The 24,789-nt window shown below is 39.8% G+C and overlaps 1 protein-coding gene across 10 annotated transcripts in view; it reads right to left on the reverse strand.

Annotated features, from left to right (window-relative positions):
• Positions 1 to 24,789, reverse strand: part of ptprk (protein tyrosine phosphatase receptor type K) — a 238,751-nt gene that overhangs the window by 36,020 nt on the left and 177,942 nt on the right. For 7 of the 10 annotated variants that reach the window (XR_013817575.1, XM_079830324.1, XM_079830320.1 and 4 more), the window contains exons 13-15: positions 23,011 to 23,047; positions 12,329 to 12,464; positions 2,894 to 3,054 (exon numbers count right to left, since the gene is read on the reverse strand). Coding sequence is in view for 9 of the 10 variants with exons in the window: in XM_079830324.1 (XP_079686450.1) it covers positions 2,894 to 3,054; positions 12,329 to 12,464; positions 23,011 to 23,047 (334 nt within the window). In the remaining variant the exon portion in view is untranslated. Of the gene's footprint in view, positions 1 to 2,893; positions 3,055 to 5,297; positions 5,328 to 12,328; positions 12,465 to 23,010; positions 23,048 to 24,789 lie in introns of all 10 variants that reach the window. The other 3 variants (XM_079830323.1, XM_079830317.1, XM_079830319.1) reach the window with 1 other exon arrangement.

A 24,789-nucleotide genomic window follows, 5' to 3' on the forward strand; every position in this document is an offset into this window, starting at 1 on the left:
CATCTATCATCATAAAAGTGCATCTATCCATAATAAAAGTGCATCTATCCATCATAAAAGAGCATCTATCTATCCTAAAAGTGCATCTATCCATCATAAAAGAGCATCTATCATCATAAAAGTGCATCTATCCATAATAAAAGAGCATCTATCATCATAAAAGAGCATCTATCCATCATAAAAGAGCATCTATCATCATAAAAGTGCATCTATCCATAATAAAAGTGCATCTATCATCATAAAAGTGCATCTATCCATCATAAAAGAGCATCTATCATCATAAAAGTGCATCTATCCATCATAAAAGTGCATCTATCCATCATAAAAGAGCATCTATCATCATAAAAGTGCATCTATCCATCATAAAAGTGCATCTATCATCATAAAAGTGCATCTATCATCATAAAAGTGCATCTATCCATCATAAAAGAGCATCTATCATCATAAAAGTGCATCTATCCATCATAAAAGTGCATCTATTCATCATAAAAGTGCATCTATCCATCATAAAAGAGCATCTATCATCATAAAAGTGCATCTATCCATCATAAAAGTGCATCTATCCATCATAAAAGAGCATCTATCATCATAAAAGTGCATCTATCCATCATAAAAGTGCATCTATCATCATAAAAGTGCATCTATCCATCATAAAAGTGCATCTATCCATCATAAAAGTGCATCTATCCATCATAAAAGTGCATCTATCCATCATAAAAGAGCATCTATCATCATAAAAGTGCATCTATCCATAATAAAAGTGCATCTATCATCATAAAAGAGCATCTATCCATCATAAAAGTGCATCTATTCATCATAAAAGTGCATCTATCATCATAAAAGAGCATCTATCCATCATAAAAGAGCATCTATCCATCATAAGAGCATCTATCATCATAAAAGTGCATCTATCATCATAAAAGAGCATCTATCATCATAAAAGAGCATCTATCCATCATAAAAGAGCATCTATCATCATAAAAGAGCATCTATCATCATAAAAGTGCATCTATCCATAATAAAAGTGCATCTATCATCATAAAAGAGCATCTATCCATCATAAAAGTGCATCTATCCATCATAAAAGTGCATCTATCCATCATAAAAGAGCATCTATCATCATAAAAGTGCATCTATCCATAATAAAAGTGCATCTATCATCATAAAAGAGCATCTATCATCATAAAAGTCCATCTATTCATCATAAAAGTGCATCTATCATCATAAAAGAGCATCTATCCATCATAAAAGAGCATCTATCATCATAAAAGTCCATCTATTCATCAAAAAAGTGCATCCATCCATCATAAAAGTGCATCCATCCATCATAAAAGTGCATCTATCCATCATAAAAGTGCATCTATTCATCATAAAAGTGCATCTATCATCATAAAAGAGCATCTATCCATCATAAAAGTGCATCTATCATCATAAAAGTCCATCTATTCATCAAAAAAGTGCATCTATTCATCATAAAAGTGCATCTATCCATCATAAAAGTGTATCTATAATCATAAAAGTGCATCTATCCATCATAAAAGTGCATCTGTCCATCATAAAAGTGCCTCCATCCATCATAAAAGTGCATCTATCCATTATAAAAGTGCATCTATCCATCATAAAAGTGCATCTATCCATCATAAAAGTGCATCTATCCATCATAAAAGTGCATCTATTCATCATAAAAGTGCATCTATCCATCATAAAAGTGTATCTATAATCATAAAAGTGCATCTATTCATCATAAAAGTGCATCTATCATCATAAAAGTCCATCTATTCATCATAAAAGTGCATCTATCCATAATAAAAGTGCATCTATCATCATAAAAGAGCATCTATCCATCATAAAAGTGCATCTATCATCATAAAAGTCCATCTATTCATCATAAAAGTGCATCTATTCATCATAAAAGTGCATCTATCCATCATAAAAGTGCATCTACCCATCATAAAAGTGCATCTATCATCATAAAAGAGCATCTATCCATCATAAAAGTGCATCTATCATCATAAAAGTGCATCTACCCATAATAAAAGTGCATCTATCCATCATAAAAGTGCATCTATCATCATAAAAGAGCATCTATCCATCATAAAAGTGCATCTATCATCATAAAAGTGCATCTATCCATCATAAAAGAGCATCTATCATCATAAAAGTGCATCTACCCATAATAAAAGTGCATCTATCCATCATAAAAGTGCATCTATCATCATAAAAGAGCATCTATCCATCATAAAAGTGCATCTATCATCATAAAAGTGCATCTATCCATCATAAAAGTCCATCTATCATCATAAAAGAGCATCTATCCATCATAAAAGTGCATCTATCATCATAAAAGTGCATCTATCCATCATAAAAGTGCATCTATTCATCATAAAAGTGCATCTATCCATCATAAAAGTGTATCTATAATCATAAAAGTGCATCTATTCATCATAAAAGTGCATCTATCCATCATAAAAGTCCATCTATCCATCATAAAAGTGCATCTATTCATCATAAAAGTGCATCTATTCATCATAAAAGTGGATGGACTTTTTTTGGGCTTCAAAACAGAAACAGTCATTCACTGTCATTATAAAGCTGGGAAGAGCCAGGACTCAGATTGTATTCATCTGAAAGAAGAATGTCATACACCTAGGATGATTTGAGGGTGAGTAAATTGGGGTGATTTTCTTTTTTGGGTGAACTATCCCTTTAAATGCGCTTGCATTGGGCTGGGTGAGAGCGAGACACCAGCGCCCGACAAACACGCATCAGCTGTCGCCCCACGCTCTGATCAGACCAAATGTTTGGACAGGAAACTCCTGTCCTGAGGAGAGCTTGAGACGGTTCTCTAATGGGACAGTGTAAAGGAGAAGTGTGGTTCTGGAGGAGTACTCACAGCGGTTGCTGAAGTTGTGCGAGTCCATGAACGTGACGGACACGGGCTCCTCCGCGTGCAGAGTGCTCTGGTCAGCATAACTGCGGTCCATGGAGTTCACCATGTGCGTCATCTCCTGACGGGTGTTTCCAATGGCATCCTTGCGCTTCTTGGCGAGCTTCCTGAGAACCCAATCAAAGAGAGAACCATTAAAGATCCATCGCTCCGGAAAACAGCATCAGTGCACCCGTCACCCAGCCACATGTAGAACCCACAGAACACAGGAGAGAGGGAAGGGGATGATCCAATGGGAAAGCTTTAGTTCCATGGTCAAGGAAACTTTTAGTGGATGTGATTCAGAGAAATAAAACCATGCCTGTTCAAACCTCCTTTTGCTTTCAAAAAGTTACTTTTTTACTCTTACAGAATTACTTTTTTGCCATTTATGAGGCATTTTCTGTGTCTTTAAGTGTTTTTTAATTCTTGACTAACATCTTGATCAGCATTTTTGTCTTGTTTTCAGGTGATATCTGAACATTAGGGTCTCACAGAGAGACGTGATGTTTATCTTTTATATCACTTGTTACAGTGCCGTAAACTTAAGATTAATCTCAAATCATTAAAATTTTTATTTTCAAGTAGATTCAACCCCTTAACTGTTTGAGAATAGACGTGAAAATGCACAAATGGTTGTAATTCAAGAATGCTTTAGGATATAGTTTTAAAGAAGACACTTGTGAAAGTTATGGAAGTTTACATTTACTGTACATAAAATGTACTGTACTAAACATTTTTATTTTATATAAAATATATATTTTACAAAACTCTAAAATAACTATAAAATCAAAGCCATATGTCTAACCGAGTTATGTTCCAAATTTGAAGTTGATATCATAAAAATTGAAGTTTCTATGAGATTTTGTTTAGACGCATCAAAACTAAATTTAGTTCTGATGAATTCTCCTGTACTAAATTAATACATTTCTGTCCAAATATCACAAAATATTCGCTAAATATGGAACCTTGAGACCCTTTCGACGATATATGTTGTCAAGATTAGAAAGTATTTTGATTTTAAAGTAGCTCAAATAAATTTTGTAATATGAAAACTGAAACCGCACACAAGGGGAGGAGCCACCTAGAAGAATTTAAAGTGCCGTTTCCATGAATTTGTAAGCTTTCGAATGACACCTAATTTGTGACCCTGGACCACAAAACCAGTCATAAGGGTTCATTTTTTGCAATTGAGATGTATACGTCATCTGGAATCTGAATAAATGATCTTTCCACTGATGTATGTGTATTTGGACAATATTTGGCCGAACTATTTGAAAATCTGGAATCTGAGGGTGCAAAAACTCAAAATATTGAGAAAATCATCTTTAAAGTTGTCCAAATGAAGTCCTTAGCAATGCGTATTACTACTAATAATACATGTATGATATATTTACGTTAGTACATTTACAAAATATCTTCATGGAACATGAAAAGAAAAATGGATCATTTTGATAATTCAGATTTACCCGTGATTTATGCTCCAGGGTCACATTTATGATGACTACAAAAATATTTTTGACATATTTTGTAAAACGTACATTACAACATGAACGTAAATCTAAAAAATGTGTTTAAGGGTTGAATTAACGGTTTACATGCACATGATGACACGAGAACATCAGGATGAACAAATTATGCTTCTTTTTCTAGTTTTAAGAATTGGACTTTTCCCCGCGACTGTAAAACAAGACAAAACACTGATACATTTTCTAGGTCAGTGTGTTTTCTAGGTTGCATTTGAGAAAGCAAATATAGAACAGATCATAAAAAATATAGATTTACTGAAGAAATCATGGTTTTACTGTGTCATGTCATGAAATGCAATGTGGAGCTGTGATGATTGTAAGGCAAATGATTAGTGTGTTTTCAATCTGTTGAGATTTCGAGGTTTTTTCCGACAGGATTTTTTAATGTTTGATTGACATTTTGTAGAGATGTTCTGACGGGGCAAAGCTATAGTTGAGCTGCAGACGGAAGGCCGACCAGGACAGCTACATGAAAAAACACCCTCTTCACCGAATGAGTATGAGAGGTGGATGGAGACAGGGTGAGTAACTATCCCACACACACACACACACACATGCACACACACCAAAACAACAGAAGAACCAACCGAAAAGACAACGGACAGACACAAGTGCAGCATTCTTTTTTCAAATAACACCGCTTGGATTGCGACCGTCGCCGAACGTGTCCAAGAACTACTACAATGCAAAAGGAACGTGATTGGTCGAAGCGATTTGTGTTTTCGCTTGAAAAAAGGATACTGCATCTTTAAAAGACTAACAGGACTAACCATAGACAGAGAGCAGAGAGCCCTGCATGTGTATCAGCCGTTTGCTTTTGTCTGAGCGTCTCTGTTACTTACAGGTAATATGAGTACGAATAGTAGCTCCTCCTGGCGAGCGAATGAGAAACAGCACAAACAGATGAAGAGATATTGGTGAGTGCAATGTGGGAATCAACCTTACCAACATAAGCAACAGAAAGCTAGTCAACAGCACTTGATCAGCCTGATCTCTCTGACCCTCGCTGATGGCATTCATTCAAACATGCATGTCTTGTTTTGTACATTTGCGTGCAATCCCTATTTATTGGACAATTTTCTGATAAGAAGAATTAAAAAAAAATCGCAATTCATAGCATGCAAAAACTCATCATGCATTTCAGGCGATTACTTGATAAATCACTGCAATAAAACTTGAAGCACAAATCATTTAAAAATGTTTTAAAAAGCCATTTTTAAAGAAAAGGGGAAAAAAAATCACATTTGCAGAGCACAAGCAAAAAGGCACAAATAATAGTAAAAAAAAGCAGCAAATCAAATCATAAGCTGCTGACTTCCTGTAAAATAAGCAATATGTCAATGACCACCGTTTTAAAGATGCAGTATCGTCAGTTTGAGCGGAAAACAATGATAATCCAGTGCTCGTAGGAATAGAGCCATTTACCGAGGTTCAATCCCAGACTGCACATCTGGACCACATCTGGCCCGGATCTGGGACATTTTCATTCATTTGAACAGGATGTTACAGTACATAATCATCTCTCACGCGAAACGTTCAGATGTGTTTAACGGTCCACTGGTTAGTGAAACAAACACCGTTTTGATTGAAATCATGGGCGTCGGAAACATTGTGTGTGCGGGACAAGACCCACACACTTTTAAGACCAATGATATTGGATCCACTCACTTTTACCATCTCTGTCTGTTCACCTAACCCTAACAGGTAAACACATTTATGCTTTTATCCAAAGTGCTTTTATTACAGTGCACTTATTACAGGGACAATCCCCCTGGAGCAACATGGAGTAAAGTGCCTTACTCAAGGACACACTGGTGGTGGTGACTGCTGGGATCGAACCAGCAACCGTATCAGTTCAGTGGTTTAACCCCCTAGACCCACTAGACCCCAACCCAACCCAACCCAACCCAAACCAACCCAACCCAACCCAAACCCCAACCCTGACCAACCCACTAGACCCCAACCCAAACCAACCCACTAGACCCCAACCCAACCTAACCCAAACCATAACCAACCCACTAGACCCCAACCCAATCCAACCCAACCCTAACCAACCCACTAGACCCCAACCCAACCTAACCCTAACCCAAACCTAACCCTAACCCTAACCAACCCACTAGACCCAACCCAATCCAACCCAACCCTAACCAACCCACTAGATCCCAACCCAACCTAACCCAAACCCCAATCCTAACCAACCCACTAAACCCCAACCCAACCTAACCCAAACCCCAACCCTAACCAACCCACTAGACCCCAACCCAACCCACTAGACCCCAATCCAATCCAACCCAACCCTAACCAACCCACTAGACCCAAACCACTAGACCCCAACCCAACCCACTAGACCCCAACCCCATCCTAAACAACCCACTAGACCCCAACCCAAACCCATACCCCAACCCAACCCTAACCAACCCACTAGACCCCAACCCAACCCACTAGACCCCAATCCAACCTAACCCAAATCCCAACCCACTAGACCCCAATCAAACCCAACCCACTAGACCCCAATCCAATCCAACCCAACCCAACCCACTAGACCCCAATCCAACCTAACCCAACCCAACCCCCAACCCACTAGACCCCAATCCAATCCAACCCACTAGACCCCAATCCAACCTAACCCAACCCAACCCACTAGACCCCAATCCAACCCAACCCACTAGACCCCAACCTACCCCAACCCAACCCTAACCAACCCACTAGACCCCAACCTAACCCAAACCCCAACCCTAACCAACCCACTAGACCCCAACCTAACCCAAACCCCAACCCTAACCAACCCACTAGACCCCAACCCAACCCACTAGACCCAACCCAATCCAACCCAACCCTAACCAACCCACTAGACCCCAACCCAATCCTAACCAACCCACTAGACCCCAATCCAACCCAACCTAACCTACTAGACCCCAACCCAACCAACTAGACCCCAATCTAACCCAACCCTAACCAACCCACTAGACCCCAAACCACTGGACCCCAACCTAACCCACTAGACCTCAACCCAACCCCCAACCCCATCCTAACTAACCCACCAGACCCCAACCCAAACCCATACCCCAACCCAACCCTAACCAACCCACTAGACCCCAATCCAACCCAACCCAAACCCACTAGACCCCAATCCAACCCAACCCACTAGACCCCAATCCAATCCAATCCAACCCAACCCACTAGACCCCAACCTACCCCAACCCATTAGACCCCAAACCAACCTACTAGACCCCCATCCAACCCAACCCAACCCACTAGACCCCAATCCAATCCAATCCAACCCAAACCAACCCCAACCCACTAGACCCCAACCTACCCTAACCCTAACCGAAGATGCTTTATTTCCACTTTTCGAATATTTTCTTCAATTTTATTGAAAATAAATGCCTTTCCGCTCTGATATGTGATGGGAAAAGGGAGTAGACCAAGTTCGGTAAAAAGCGGATTCAAACCTCGGGTCGATTTGCGTCAAAACTTCATGTCATGTGCTTCATCCCTACACTATTGCCACTGTAGATATTTTGGTGTCTTTCATAGTTTTGTCTGTTCCAACCAGACGTTTAGGAAGACTTAGTATTGTCTTTAAAGTATTTGCACTTAATGTAAATGGCATCCACTCTAATTTTTGTAGGGGAAGACCCACCCACATTTTTTTTGCTTCCGACACCCGTGATTGAAATCATGTCCATTCACTCCTCATGCTGGCCGCCACGTTCAGATCACATGACCAGCCGAATATTCTACTCGCTTTATCTCAGGAAGAACACCTAGTATTGGACTCTTCTGCTTGTAGAGTTAATCAAGGGATCACAAATGCAGTATTTCTGTACTAGCCAGAAGCTTTTGCCTTCTCACGGCAGCAAATATCAGTTTAAACCCACCCAGACAGCACACAGTGTCGGCCCAGATCCGGCCCACTTCTGGTACATGTGGATTCAACGCATGGGTCGGATCTGGGCCGACACTGTGTGCTGTCTGGGCAAGACCACTGTGGGGTCTCTCACTTAGAAACATGAGTGGAAAAGGATGTGTGCACCCTTAAAGCACAGAATGAATGAAGAATGGAGGATGATGATTTATCCTAGCGCTCCTGGATCCAGGTGTGAAATAAACGGGGCTTTACCAGGATCTGAGGCCAAATAAAGCACAAAAAAACTCAAAATAAGTAAGATTTTTCTCATTTTCAAAGCTTACTCAGTTCGATAACAATTCATTCTGTGACAGAAAACTATTTATCGTCCACTTTAACCCCCAAGACTGCAGACACGTCACAGCCACTGACATCAGCACAACACAAACAAACGCATCCCGAAAATATAGACCCCATATGCTGCCTTCAAGAAGACATCTTTTCCAGGGACGTCCATGCATATTTCAACAAGACAATGCAAAAGCACATTCTGCACACATTATAAAGTCCTGTCTGCGGAGGAAGAGGGTTCGGGTACTTGACTGGCCTGCCTCAGTCCCGACCTGTCTCCAATAGAGAATGTGTGGAAGACCCCGTACTGTTGCCCACCTTAAGACTTGTTTGCAGGAAGAACGGGACAAAATTACACCTGAAACACTTCATCACTTGGTGTCTTCAGTCCCTAAACGTCTTTTAAGTGTTGTGAAAAGGAATGGCAACATTACAAAGTGGTAAATGCTTTACTGTCCCAACTTTTTTTGAAATGTGTTGCAGGTCTGAATGACAGGAAAGGATGCATATTTACAAATGACATCAAGTTGACCAGACAAAACATGAAATATTTTGTGTTCATATTGTCTGCAATGAAATACAAGTCAAAGTAAATTTAGAAATCACTTCTTTTTTTTTTTGCATTTTCCATACTGTCCCAACTTATTCTGATTTGGGATTGTATATGGGCAGTTCTCACTACTATATATTGTTGCGGGTGCAGGAGAGATCATTATGAGAACTTTGTTAGCGGCTCTTCAACACGAAACCGTCCTAAACACACACGCTGTGCTTGTCAAACATAATCAGTCATAATAAATAAATGCCATTTCTTATGTGTTTTGTATCAGTATTTATTAATTGATATTTTATAATGCCACACTGACTGTCGATGTTGTTTAAGGGAACTTAAACAATTTAAGATTGTAGATTATTTGACACTACAGGAATAATCCATTTACATCTGTGCTCACTGAACGGCTTACAATTTTGTGCATCATTAAATTATTAAAATATTGTAATAAATGGAATTTTCCTTCCACTGAAAACGTTGATGAGCACGATCCTGACTGAAGACGGGCGGGAGTGAGTGTTCTTGTGTGTATGAGCAATAAAAGAAGACATTCCTTGACTCTGAACACTGAACTCAGACTTTCAAAAGAGCCCCGAATCTCCACATATGAGCAAGGTCTTTATTTGTTATTAAAGGTTATAGAAGATTCTTCTGTGCTGCCACTGCAACAATGAAGATGTGTGTGTGTGTGTGTGTGTGTGTGAGAGAGTGCGTGAGTGAGTGAGTGAGAATGAGTGTGTGAGATTGCGTGAGTGAGTGAGTGAGAATGAGTGTGTGAGTGTGCATCTGTGTATGTGTGAAAGAGTGAATGTGTGAATGAGTGTGTGAGTGTGCATTTGTGTTTGAGTGAGTGTTTGAGTGTGTGTGTGTGTGTGTGTGTGTGTGTGTGTGTGAGTGTGTGAGTGAGCATCTGTGTTTGTGTGAGTGTGTGTATGTGTGAGTGAGTGAGTGAATGTGTGAATGAGTGTGCATTTGTGTTTGAGTGACTGTTTGAGTGTGTGTGTGAGAGTGTGAATGAGTGTGTGAGTGAGCATCTGTGTTTGAGTGTGTGTGAGTGAGTGTGAATGAGTGTGAGTGTGCACCTGTGTTTACATGTGTGTGTGTGTGTGAGTGAGTGTGAATGTATAAGTGTGTGTGTGTCTGTGTGTGAGTGAATATGTGTGTCTGTGTGTGAGTGTGTGTGTGTAAGGGTGTGTGTGCATGAGTGGGCATATTTTTGTGAAATATCAGGACACAAATGTGTATAATGACATGGGTATTACAAAAAGAGGGTGAAATATGAGGATGTTCCCCATGTCCTCACTTTTCAAAATGCTTGTAAATCACAGAATGAGGTTTTTTTCACAGAAAGTGAAACTGCACAGTCTCCTGGGAGGGGTAGGTTTTGGGGCAGTGTGTGTGTGTGTGAGTGTGTGTGTGTGATGGGTAGGTTTAGGGGCAGTGTGTGTGTGTGTGTGATGGGTAGGTTTAGGGGCAGGGGCAGTGTGTGTGTGTGTGTGATGGGTAGGTTTAGGGGCAGGGGCAGTGTGTGTGTGTGTGTGTGTGTGATGGGTAGGTTTAGGGGCAGGGGCAGTGTGTGTGTGTGTGTGTGTGATGGGTAGGTTTTGGGGCAGGGGCAGTGTGTGTGTGTGTGTGTGTGTGTGTGATGGGTAGGTTTAGGGGCAGGGGCAGTGTGTGTGTGTGTGTGTGTGTGTGTGTGTGTGATGGGTAGGTTTAGGGGCAGGGGCAGTGTAAGGGGATAGAAAATACGGTTTGTACGGTATAAAAACCATAACGCCTATGGAATGTCCTCACATTTCACAAAAACAAACATGTGTGTGTGTGTGTGTGTGTGTGTAAGAGAGAATGTGTGAGTGTGTCTGTGTGTGTGTGTGTGTGTGTGTGAGTGAGTGAGTGTGAATGTATAAGGGTGTGTGTGTGTGTGAGTGAGTGAGTGAGTGTGAATGTATAAGGGTGTGTGTGTCTGTGTGTGAGTGAATATGTGTGTCTGTGTGTGTGTGTGTGTGTGTGTGAGTGAATATGTGTGTCTGTGTGTGAGTGAATATGTGTGTCTGTGTGTATGTGAGTGTGTGTTTGTGGGAGTGTGTGTGTGAGTGTGAGTGAATATGTGTGTCTGTGTGTGTGTGTGTGTGAGGGAGAGTGTGTGAGTGAGTGTGTATATATTTGTTATGTATTGTATTTGTTTATTATTATTTATCAATTTAATTATTCCAAATAATTAAACACACAATTCAATAAACCCTGTTCATAATCATCTCTGTCTCTGTTTTCTGCTGAATGAATAGAAACGGTCCTGCAGTGGGACGGACACCAGCGAGTGCAACACACACAATATTCACAGATCCGCACTGGATGAGCATCTCTGCATAAATCTCACTATTTATTAATATTTTTTACAGTGTGTTTACAGATGTGTGATGGCCTACAGTCCTAATTATATTATAAAAAAGGGTATTTATAAATTACACAGACTAATCTTTGGCGCCTGGTCTGTTCTGAGCATCATGTGTTTGACACAGCCTGCCGTTCAGGAAAACACCACATGATGGAGCCATTAGACAGAAGAGCCACAGCGGTCCTTTTCCAGAAGACTCAAACACACTCCGTTCTTTCCTTTCCCTCACACACATCTGATGTGTCCTCTCGAATGTACAACATATTTGACATGCACCTCTTCCACCAGAATGATGCATGAGCCAATCAGAGCTCAATCTCTCTCAGGACAACCCGCACTTCCACAGAATCAATGACACCAGTTACTGTTATTAGCAATAATCTGCCTGCAAATAAATGTGCCACAGCGATTCGAGAACACTTTACTTTACATTAAACATTAAAAATTCTCCCGAGGCCACACTTTAACCGATAGAGTGTCCTCGTTAGTAAGGGACTGTGAATGGGCTAAATAATGGCTTGATTGGCATGAGATGTGTGTGTAGAGGTTTGCTGTGTGTGCACTTCTGCTTTAGCTGAGATTTGGAGCGGGCCCTCGGTGATGCTGATGGGACGCCCTGCGGCTGAGGATGTGATGAGATGGCAGTGGGAGGAGGATGTTGGTGTGCCACTTCGAGAGCCAACACAAACGCACACATCTAAAGAGCCACAGGTCTCTGTCTTACCTTTTCTTCACCAGAAGGATGGCCACGAGCACCAGCAGGATGAAGACCAGGACCGCTGCGCTGATGCCGGCGATTTTCACCACTTGGTCGGTCTGTTTGGCCGGATCTGGAATCACTTCCGGCTCCTCGGTGGCCCCTGGAAAAACAGAATCGGGTCATACATGAGTGGAGCCATGGCTTAGCGCTTTAAGGAGCTTTTTCTTACTGAGATGCCACATAACACCAAAATAATTACATTTCTGCCATTAGTTTCAACAAGGTCCTCCTCATTCAAACATCATGAACGTCTTCTGACCACAACAGCTCTGGACGTCTCACAAACATCCGTTCGCTGTGCCATTTTGTTGAATATAAATATTGAAAATGTCCAAAAATGCTAATAACTTTTGATTAAATTAGCCTATAGATACCAATTTTGCCATGTTTGGCCAGACTTCCTGTCCGCCATTTTGTTTTTCTTTAAAAACATACTTTTTTTTTTAACTCCTCCTAGACCGTTTGTCCGATTTTCACCAAAATCAAATCATAACATCTTCAGATTATGCTGAGAAGACGTTATGGATTTGGTGTCGATAGACAAAACCGTTTTCATATCCCGCAGCAACAAAATTGAGGCACAATGCCAAGATGACTCAAATTGAGGCTGTATCTCTGCAATTCAAACATCATGAACGTCTCCTGACCACAGCAGCTCCGTTTAAATGCCTGGACGTCTCACAAACATCCGTTTGCTGTGCCATTTCGTTGAATATAAATATAGAACATTTCCAAAAATGCTAATAACTTTTGGTTAAATAAGCCTATTATAGTGAATTCCTTGGGTCATGCCGAGAACATAGATACCAATTTTGCCATGTTTGGCCAGACTTCCTGTCCGCCATTTTGTTTTTCTTTAAAAACATACTTTTTTAAACTCCTCCTAGACTGTTTGTCCGATTTTCACCAAAATCAAATCGTAGCATCTTCAGATTATGCCGAGAATAAGTTATGGATTTGGTGTCGATAGACAAAACCGTTTTCATATCCCGCAGCAACAAAATTGAGGCCCGATGCCAAGATGACTCAAATTGAGGCTTTATCTCCGCAATTCAAACATCATGAACGTCTTCTGACCACAACAGCTCCGGACGTTTCACAAACATCCGTTTGCTGTGCCATTTTGTTGAATATAAATATTGAACATTTCCAAAAATGCTAATAACTTTTGATTAAATAAGCCAATTATAATGATTCCTTGGGTCATGCGGAGAACATAGATGCCAATTTTGCCATGTTTGGCCAGACTTCCTGTCCGCCATTTTGTTTTTCTTTAAAAACATACTTTTTTGAACTCCTCCTAGACCGTTTGTCCGATTTTCACCAAAATCAAATCGCATCATTTTCAGATTGTGCCGACAAAAAATTATGAATTTGGTGTCGATAGACAGAACCCACTAGTGGGTCTAGTGGGTTTTCATATCCCGCAGCAACAAAATTGAGGCACAATGCCAAGATGACTCAAATTGAGGCTGTATCTCTGCAATTCAAACATCATGAACGTCTCCTGACCACAGCAGCTCCGTTTAAATGCCTGGACGTCTCACAAACATTCGTTTGCTGTGCGATTTCGTCTCCCGCTGCCAAAACATAACAGAACGGGTTGAAAATGACTGTCGGATCTGTTTCTCCAAACATTGGCAGACAACCACAGTATCATTCCATTGTTGAACGCTAATATTATTACCTGGCACGAATACATTATGCAAAACACAGAAATGAGTCTGCTCTAAAAATAAATGTAGGAAGCAGTTCAAAGCGAAGACGCTGCCTCCGAGCGCAGCCTAAAGAACAGAGTGTGAACGATGCCATGTCGAGCTAAACCCAATGTAAGGCCTCTGGGAGATTCTCGAGCGCTGCACACGCCACTGAAATCACTCTATACACTGCGTCACAAATACACACATCTCAAATAAGGACATTACATACTAATTGCATTTGATGTCTCTTGTTCTGGTCTTAAATGTGCAAATATTGAAAGTATACATTTTCTAAAAAAATATACTTGCAGATAATATTATATTAATGAAATAAAAGGCCACTTAAGTGCACTTTAAAGAGGATCTAAAAAGTGCACTCTTGTAATCATGTCAAATGAAAAGTTCAATCGTTATGTTTTAATAATCTTTAAAGAAGTGCACTGCTTTTGATGTGTTGACTAACATACTAAAGCTCATGATTATTATTAGGGGCCAAGCACATATTGTAATCATTGGCGTACTTCTTTTTCCGCTCTTGAGCCTATAGCCTCCCATAGAAACGCTTGTGGGAAAGTTATGAAATTTGGCACACTGATAGAGGACAGTCTGAACTGTCACCACAGCAAATTTGAAGTCTCTAACTCAATCGCTCTAGCGCCACCAACTGTTCAAAGTTTTACTTATGTTTATGCTAATAAAACAAAATTAATTTTAAACTTTCAGAAAAACTACTTTTCCGAACTCTTCCTAGGCCGTTGCTCTGATTTTCACGAAAATTGAAGCAGATCATCTACAAACCATGAAGACAAAAAGTTATGGAATTCAAGCTGATTGAATTGAGATGACCTGCACAGTTTCGACACAGTGCCCCCTAGTGGTCCGGAGATACGAAACATTGCTATTTTTGCTTATAACTTCTTAACGCTTTGGCCAAAACTGGTCGCTTTAGTTTCGGTGCATCACGCCGAGTCATACGATACCCAATTTACCCATATCGGCCATTTTTAATTTCGTTAAAAAATGCTATATTTTACAAACGCATTACGGAACTCGGTATGTGTCTTCGGCACCATGCCCTGATGGTACTCAAAACGTTTTGGGGAATTTGGAAATAACGAAATTACCAAAAAACGTATAACTTTTGATTACATTAGCCTATTATAATTAATGTATATAACTTAATAGTCTTAATAGATTCTTTGGGTCATGCCGAGAACATAGATACCGATTTTGCCCTTTTTGGCCAAACTTCCTGTCCGCCATTTTGTTTTTCTTTAAAAATTGACTTTTTCAAACAGTTTGTCCGATTTTCACCAAAATCGAATCGTATCATCTTCAGACCGTGCCGACAAAGAGTTCTGGATTTTGTGTCAATAGAGGAAACTGTTCTCGTATAGCGCCGCAACAAATTTGAGGCATGATGCCAAAATGACTCTGAGGCTGTATCTCTGCAATGCTTTGACATAATGACACCAAACTTTGCACGTGTCATTGTCACCTCACTCTGACCACAACACATCAATTTCATTACAGCGCCAACTAATGGTCGAAAGTGATAAACCATTAAATCAAATTACTAGTGACTGCATTTATGTTTTTTTCAGCCATTTTGCCTAAACTAATCTTTAATACGTCTTTAACTGCTTATTGTTGCAGTTGGTCTGATGGCCAGCCATTCTTGCATGACTTATTGTGGCTTCTTTGTGCTCAGCCTCTTAATGACTGCTTGCTGTACATTTTATCTGTCACTTTCAAACACCAGGATTTACTGCATGCTTTTCAGGCATTTTAGGGAGACATAATAAGTGCATAGGGAAGACATTATATGAAATATGAGATATTATGAAAATGTTGCCAAGTTATTACTTTCATTGCCACATTGACAGTGAATAGATACATTGTGTATAATGGGAAACCCAATTTTTTAGCCATGTTTACACACATATTGTGTAAAGTAAAATAGTATATCAAATCATTCTCTAATAATTTTCATATCATAGTTGAGAATCTTTGTAAAAATCTTTGTGTATTGGTTCAGGAGCTGTCGAGGTCCTGAAAACCCTGATTTACAATAAACGCCTATTATATTTATCAGTTTTTTACTGTAAAATTACCTACTTTTTCTAACTCCTCCTAGGCTGTTGCTCTGATTTTCACGAAAATTAAACCACATCATCTTCAGACCATGCCGACAACAAGTCATGAAATTCAAGTTGATTCGTCAATCTGTTCTCGAAAACACGTAAACGAATTCGACGAAGTGCCCGCCAAAATGGACATGAGGCTATATCTCCACAACGCTTTAGTGTATTGTGACCAAACTTTGTGTGTGTTATGACAACCATGTCCGTTTCGACACAGTGTCACCTAGTGGACAGGAGATATGAAAAATTCCTATTTTTGCCTATAACTTTTTAACGCTTTGGCCAAAACGGATTGCTTTAGATTCGGTGCATCATGCCGAGTCATACGATACCCAATTTACCCATATCGGCCATTTAGAATTTTGTCAAAAAATGCTATATTTTACGAACGCATTGGCATATCGTTACAAAACTCTGTATGTGTCTTCGGCACCATGTCTTGACGGTACTCAAAATGTTTTTGGGAATTTGGAAATAACTAAATTTCCAAAAAAGTATACATTTTGATTACACTAGCTTATTATAATGAATGTATATAACTTAATAGTCTTAATAGATTCCTTGGGTCATGCCGAGAATATAGATGACAATTTTGCCATATTTGGCCGAACTTCCTGTCCGCCATTTTGTTTTCTTTAAAAATCTACTTTTTCAAACCATCAGTCCGATTTTCACCAAAATCGAATCGTATCATCTTCAGACCGTGCCGACAAAGAGTTATGGATTTCGTGTCAATAGAGGAAACACATTGTGTAAAGTAAAATAGTATATCAAATCATTCTCTAATATATTTCATATCATAGTTAAGAATCTTTGTACAAATCGTTTTGTATTGGTTCAGGAACCCTGATTGACATTAAACGGCTATGAAATGCGTGCACTGACATGACTTTTAAAAATAAATTACATACTTTTTCAAACTCTTCCCAGGCCGTTGCTCTGATTTTCACGAAAATTAAACCAGATCAACTTCAGACCATGCCAACAACAAGTCAAGTTTATTTAGTCAATCCGTTCTTGAAAAACACGTAAACAAATTCAAGTGCCCGCCAAAATGGACGTGAGGCTATATCTCCACAACGCTTTAGTGTATTCTGACCAAACTTGGTGTGTGTTATGACAACCATGACCTGAGGTGACCTGCACAGTTTCAGCACAGTGCCACCTAGTGGTCCGGAGATATGAAAAATGGTAACTTCTTAACGCTTATAATTTATATTGATATATATTAATTTTTTTTTACAGAAACATGTTCAACGTTTTACATACAATTACACATTATTCTGTAAAAATACAAGAATTTAGAAGTATTAGCAAAATACAAGCAATTCTATGTCACTTAATAGTGGAAATATCTGTAAAACAACAGGTATTTCATTGTATAGTGACAAAAATACTGAGCATTACCTGGTATTTTCCAGCATCTTCAAAAAGGCTATTTTCTATGGGTCTCAGGAGGATATTTAAAATGGCATGTCATTCCGAAATGTCTTGATCACTACAAAAGCTAGTATGAGTTCATGTGGTGTGAGGCCGGAGCTTCCTCTATTGTGTCAGTGCACTGCAGTGGAGCTTGGGGTCTATAACCCTGTCAGAAATACATCACTGCCGACTGAAATACCTCTCGCACACCGATATAACAGCACAACTATCATTACGGCATCTACGGCTATTGATCCAAACTCCGGCTCGCTGCGTATGACATTTACGGCGCTCCCGATGCTGACTCCACTCACGGCTCTGCCTGTAAATGCTGCATTGTGCGAGCTGGAGTAAATGGATCTTCGCTGTGTCCTGAAGCTCTACTATAAGCTTTTAAGAGTGATAAGGCAATGACCCGCTGACATGGGCCTCTTAAATAAAGCCATCAGCTGTACTCTCCTGCCTCTGGATCTGTGGGGCAGCTTATTTTACCCAACAATAACACTCAGACAAAACCAAAGGCGCGGTCGCGCGGCTCTTCCGCACATTTGGGCGAGTGAGCAGCCTGGGGCCAAACGGCAGAGATGCAGTGTTGCCCTAATGCACCGGCCCTTCATCATCAAACCACACTCTTCCTCTGAGCTTTAAGAACCCATCACACACACACACTCGACCTACTAATGAAGCTCAAACACACACATATCTCCGTCAATAAGCAGGATCTGCAGAACAGATGTTAAACAGAATGCTCCAATAACTTCCTATATATTAGCATTTTTTTCCATTAAACATATTTTAATAAGCTTTTTTTTGTAATAACACTTGCATTGTGCCACTGTCAAAATATAGATGTGTTTGTTTGCTAGCTTCTGGCTCAGCCAATGGCGTGAGGGCTGGCCAGCTTGTCCATCCAATGACAATGTTTTGGGAGTGTTTAGAAAACCTGTTTGAAAACAGTCATTTTGTTTTTGCAATTTCATTTGGTGAGGCTAGTGGTGCAAGATATATTTCTGGTTGTATTTTAGTTCAATAGACAACGAAGTGTCTACTCTGGACGCAAGGATGTTGCGATGTGTAAAAATAAACGGCATGATGTTCAGCAAATCTGAAAAAGTCCGTCAGAAATCTTTTTTGTTTATAAGTTAAGTCTTTTTAAGGTTGAGTTAACGTAAAAAGTTGAGTGTGATAGGTCGCCTTATTTTTTCAAGTTGGCGCAACTTGAAATACGACTGGGGGTGAAAACTTTTGCAATTTAAAGATCAAGGTAAATTGTACTTAATTTGTCTTCTGGGAAACATTTGAGTATCTTCAGATGCTTCCGAAGGGCAGAACTAAAAAAAAAAAAAAAAAGTGAAATCTAAACAAAATAAGAGAAATGTTGACATCTTCATCCTGTGCAAAAGTGTTCACCCCTGGCTCTGAATGTGTTGTGTTTCCTTCTGGAGAGTCAGTGAATGTTTGAGGCTTTTTTTAATAGTTGTGTTTGAGTCCCTCAATCGTCCTCAGATCTCAGAATCACACAGTCACTGCGCACACACACACACACACACACACACACACACACACACACACACACACACACACACACACACACACACACACACACACACACACACACACACACACACACACACACACACACACACACACACACACACACACACACACACACACACACACACACACACACACACACACACACACAGAATCACAGTCACTGATGGAGAGGGATCAAATATACAGAAGATGCTGGAAAACTGAAGAATTTGAGGATTTTTCTGAAGAACGTTGGAAAGTTGAACTACACACGAACACACACACACACACAGTGGTGGATCATCAGGGAACGACACACACACACACACAACACACACACACAGCCGTGGATCATCAGGGAACAACACACACACACACACACACACACGCAGGATTAAGAATCAAGGGTTCATACACTTTTGAACGAGTCATTTTTATAAATTCAGCTTGTTTTGTCTTGTGGACTTTATGTAAACATCTTTTATCTAAAATATCTTATTAAGGACAGCAGTAAATAAAAAATAACATTTTGTATCTATCTTATTTTGCTCACATTATTCACATTTTCACAGATTCTGCAAGGGGTTCACAAACTATCAAGCACAACTGTACATGAAATATGAAATGTGTTACTTTATTTCCAGACCACATGTATGTACAGTTGTTGCAATACTGATCAGTGTGTGTAAAACGATCTCACTATTGTAAAATCACTAGATCATTGTAATGCACTGTTAGTCTCTCACTGGGAATACTGGTGCCTTTCTACAGTTGCCTTAAAGATCTCCTCTATCAGATGAATCCGTGTATTCAGGCAGCTTCAGTGTTAAATAATGTGTTTTGACTCATTTAGATGTTAGCGTTTGTTTTCAGCGTCCGTTCAGAAGCGGTCCGCGTCCATCAGGCTCGCACGCAGGGAAAGCAGAGACTGAAGGTGGTCTCACGATCAGTTTTGACACGGGTTAAAGGTGATTAATGTGCGGCGTGGTGCGCTTTCAGATGCAGGCCTGTATTGCTTCAGACATGAAATTTTGCCCCCTGCCAGGACACTTCTGTTTCTGTCAGCTCTCATGAGTCTGATCGCAGAGAAAAACACTGGGAGCAATTCAATGGAAATTGGATTACGTCCATTTTGGAGATAAAATTCCATGCTTAAAAACAAAAATGTATTTTTGTTGCTAAACAACACATGACGTGGGCTTTATCTAATCCGTTCTGGGAGCGCTCGGAGCCTCGGGCAGACTTTTATCATTCGATTTCCTGCTGAAAAACAATTAATGAAGAGCCAGAGGAGGAAATAATGCGCAATAACTCAGACGAGACACGACTGAAGGTGCTTTCCGTACTGTCATTACCGCACCAGACAATTTATACACATGTGTGTGTATGAACAACATATTGGACATTTAGTTGGAGAAAATATGTACGTCAAAACTACATGTTCAATAGGCATCTATGCTATTTTAATATAAACAAAATCACAACACCACAAATAATCCACCATATATATATATATATATATATATATATATATATATATATATATATATATATATATATATTTCATACTAAGTACCCTACAAATCCATATTTACTGACATACTAACTTATATAAATATTATAATTAAACTTTATTTGGAGTATTCTTTATTGCACAGTGCACTTTTCTTAATTTTAAGCCTAAATGTGTTTTAATATCAGTATTAGTAAGGAAAGTGTGATCTCTGATTAATATCCGTCTTTAATTGTGAGATATTTAACGTTTACCTGCAATAGTTCTACTTTAGCACAATCAAATGCACTTAAGGGTATCTTTAGTTGGACCTATTTCTGGATAACTAAAGTACATTAAGTACAAAATGAGTTCAGTACACCAACAGTACAATTGCAGGGTATACAATATATTAAGTACATAATATGTAAATGTATTTGTAGTGTGCTTCGCATTAAATAAATGCATTTCAAATATATATTTTAGTGTATTTATTTTTCACTAGGGGAAAGATTTAAGCCACAATGACATGTATTTACTTTGTAATTTAAGTCTACATAAAGTTGTAATGGAGTAACATGTAATTTTTTCCTTGTAAAAACAAGTGTTCAGTTTTAACAGAAGTCAGATTCCCCAAAATAAACCTGAAGTGTAGTAGTACTGTGTGTGAACTGATGCCTTTAACCGTATTGTTCTCTGCTGTTTTCTGTTCACAGTGGAGTAACAGCAGTGCTCAGTGTGTGTGTAAGTCGCTGTGTATCCGCACATCTGTCATTTTAATATGCACAAATAAATGCCATCCATTTCCACTTGTGCTCTTTTCACTTAGGCAAAATGCCACCTATTCTTCAAGAACAAAATCACAAAGCTTGCCACTTAACATTTAAAAAAAAATCACATAATGTGTGCATCTGTTCCTTATATTGTGAGCTCACATAGTATATTTTAGCAAATATATTTAAAGGGGTCATGAACATGAGCGTTTGAAATCATAAGAGGTCGTCAGACTATAAGAATATCTTGTGAGTTTCAAAACTGAAAACGTCCTTGTTAGTCCAAAAACAGCTTTTATTGTCCCCAAGCCCAGAGAGCGACTGGTTGTGAATGAGCCTGTAATAGATGGAGAAAGAGCGCCTCTGCAGAAGAAGATCAACGCCCACTTCATCATCACAACTCTGGCCCCGCCCACTGGAGTGTTAGTGAGATGCCCCGCCCACTGGAGTGTTAGTGAGATGCCCCGCCCACTGGAGTGTTAGTGAGATGCCCCGCCCACTGGAGTGTTAGTGAGATGCCCCGCCCACTGGAGTGTTAGTGAGATGCCCCGCCCACTGGAGTGTTAGTGAGATGCCCCGCCCACTGGAGTGTTAGTGAGATGACGAGGAGAGACGAACGGACACTAATAACATTCCCTTCCAGAGGATCCTAATGCTGGGAATGAGCTGATTTATTCTCATCAGTGTGAATGTCTCAGCTGAGCATTATTTATTTGTGTTCGCTACATTTCACTGTGGATTCTTTGGGAAATCAGTCGCAGTTTCAGCATTTACAGACTTTTACCATATGAACTCGACAGTAACGCCACAACATGTGAGTGACCGTGTTAATGCTAATGCCTGATCTGAGACCAGATGTTCTGTGTCTGTGTCAGTAAATCAAACCAGTGACTAAACGCTCAACTTCACATCGCTTCTCTTAGGATGAAAATAATCTGTTTTTTAAACTGTGATTAAATGATATATAGAAAGTGAGCAAAGTTTACACCGAAGCCTCACAGCAGTGGGCGTTTACACTGAAGTCTCACAGCAGCCAATCACAGCAGTGGGCGTTTACACTGAAGTCTCACAGCGGCCAATCACAGCAGTGGGCGTTTACAATGAAGTCTCAAAGCAGACACGCCCCTTCAAACTGAGCGTTCAAATCAGTGGCTAAAATCTTTTTTTTTTTAATGTAAAAATTATACTAACATTATAAGTGCACCACAGGAAACTTAAAACAAAGCAGTTCATGACCCCTTTATTTTTAAATGTGACGCATATGTAACTGATACATGCATCTGATGCTGAACAGAACTCCGGTTGTGAGCAGGACGGTCACGGATGATCAAATATCAATCAACAATCAAACACTGTCCCACTAACACGGCTCTTCTATAACACAGAGACTTTAACACACTCTTACATCATAACATCAGAGAGAGAGAGAGAGAGAGAGAGAGAGAGAGAGAGAGAGAGAGAGAGAGAGAGAGAGAGAGAGAGAGAGAGAGAGAGAGAGAGAGAGAGAGAGAGAGAGAGAGAGAGAGAGAGAGAGATAAGACCCTACAGTAGACGCATGCGCTCAATCCAAAGGGCTTACCTTTAAATGCCAGTTTCAAACACTGCGTTTTACTTTCCTGAAAAACAAAAACAACAACGATTCACAGTTAATTCTCCATTAATAACAGAGCAGAGTAACAGAAAGAAATCTGCAAAACATATAGAGTGGAATGACTGGTATTTTAATCTCTTCATACACCCGGGTGACGCACTTAATTAACCGGAAAAACAAAGTGTGGAATGTGTTGGACACTTCATTAATTCAGCTTTAATCACACAGCTATGAGCTCTGATGATGAATGACAAAATAACCTTACAAAATCCATACATGACTACACTCATAAGGGCATAGTGTGACATTTAGGACACAACTTCTGAGCTTTTTCCCAGATGTAAAATAAGTCTCTGATGTCCCCAGTGTGTGTGTGTGAAGTTTAAGCTTAAAATACCCCACAGATCATTTTTTATAGCATGTTAAAATTGTCACTTTTTGAGGGTGAGCAAAAACGCACTGTTTTTGTGTGTGTCCCTTTAAATGCAAATGAGCTGCTGCTCCCGCCCCCTTTCAGGAAGAGGGCGGAGCTTCAAGAGCTCGTGTTAGCAGCTCTGATTACCTCACACACACACACACACACACACACACACACACACACACACACACACACACACACACACACACACACACACACACACACACACACACACACACACACACACACACACACACACACACACACACACACACACACACACACACACACACACACACACAGATAATGACAGAAACTGTTCTAGCTTTTCTGATCAATGATGGAGAGACTCCAGAAGAAGAGAGAACATGTAGAACGAGACTGAAGGGAGAGATGATGAGTTTATGAGTTAACCATCTTCAGTCATTGATTAGCATATTCTGTCATGATAATCTATAAAGCGCTGGTGTGGGGTAAAATGAGCCAGAGAATATCTGCTGATGAAGAGAGAACAGGGATAGTTTAGTGTAATTACGGTTATAACTGATGATGTCATCTCGCTTTATGACATGCGTTTGTGTTCGTACTGTATCAATAAATGTGAGAGACGGACGACAGCTTGAGCTCGACTACAGCAACTCTTCCTCTACTCCATATGTTCCTGGGGGCGGGGTTATGCAAATGTTAGGGGTAGTGATGTCACTAACTCGTTGTAGTCCCTACCAGAGCCATATAGAGAGAGAGTTGCGACAACTCCATAGACTCCAATGGAACGTTTTTTTTTACAGCAATGGCGGCTCACGGAGACCCTCAATAGTTCCCGGAAGTAGCAGCCACGCCATAGAGAACAGCAGAACAGACCGTTTGTGATGCACTTTTAAAAGGTAAGACGTTTAATCAGTAAGATTTTAAATGATCAGCACATTTTAATCAAAATAACTTGTACATTAAAGCCTGCTTGTGTAGATTATTCATCATTAAAAATATATATATTTTAAAAACAACATCGCTGTAACTACATACTCATGCTACATACACAAGTCGATGTGTAATAAAATTATTGAAAATCAATGCATTTATTGACTATTAATTACCAAAAAGCGCAGTTCTGTCACTGTGACTATCAATTTGAATTGCCCGTCAAAGCACTTCCTGGAACTATTCGAGGTCTACATGAATCACGTGACTATCAAGCGTTTTGAACTTCCGTTGTCGCAACTCTCTCTCTCTATGGCTCTGGTCCCTACCAGCCGTTTGTTGTAGTCCTTAAAAAGAGAGAAAATATCTCCCTTTGCTTTGAGCTTTGAGCGTCGTAACTTTGCAGATGTTGTTTGTGCTCAAACAGTGAC

This window comes from Gobio gobio (genome assembly GCF_949357685.1).
Source record: "Gobio gobio genome assembly, chromosome: 12".
In the NCBI taxonomy this organism is placed as follows: domain Eukaryota; kingdom Metazoa; phylum Chordata; class Actinopteri; order Cypriniformes; family Gobionidae; genus Gobio; species Gobio gobio.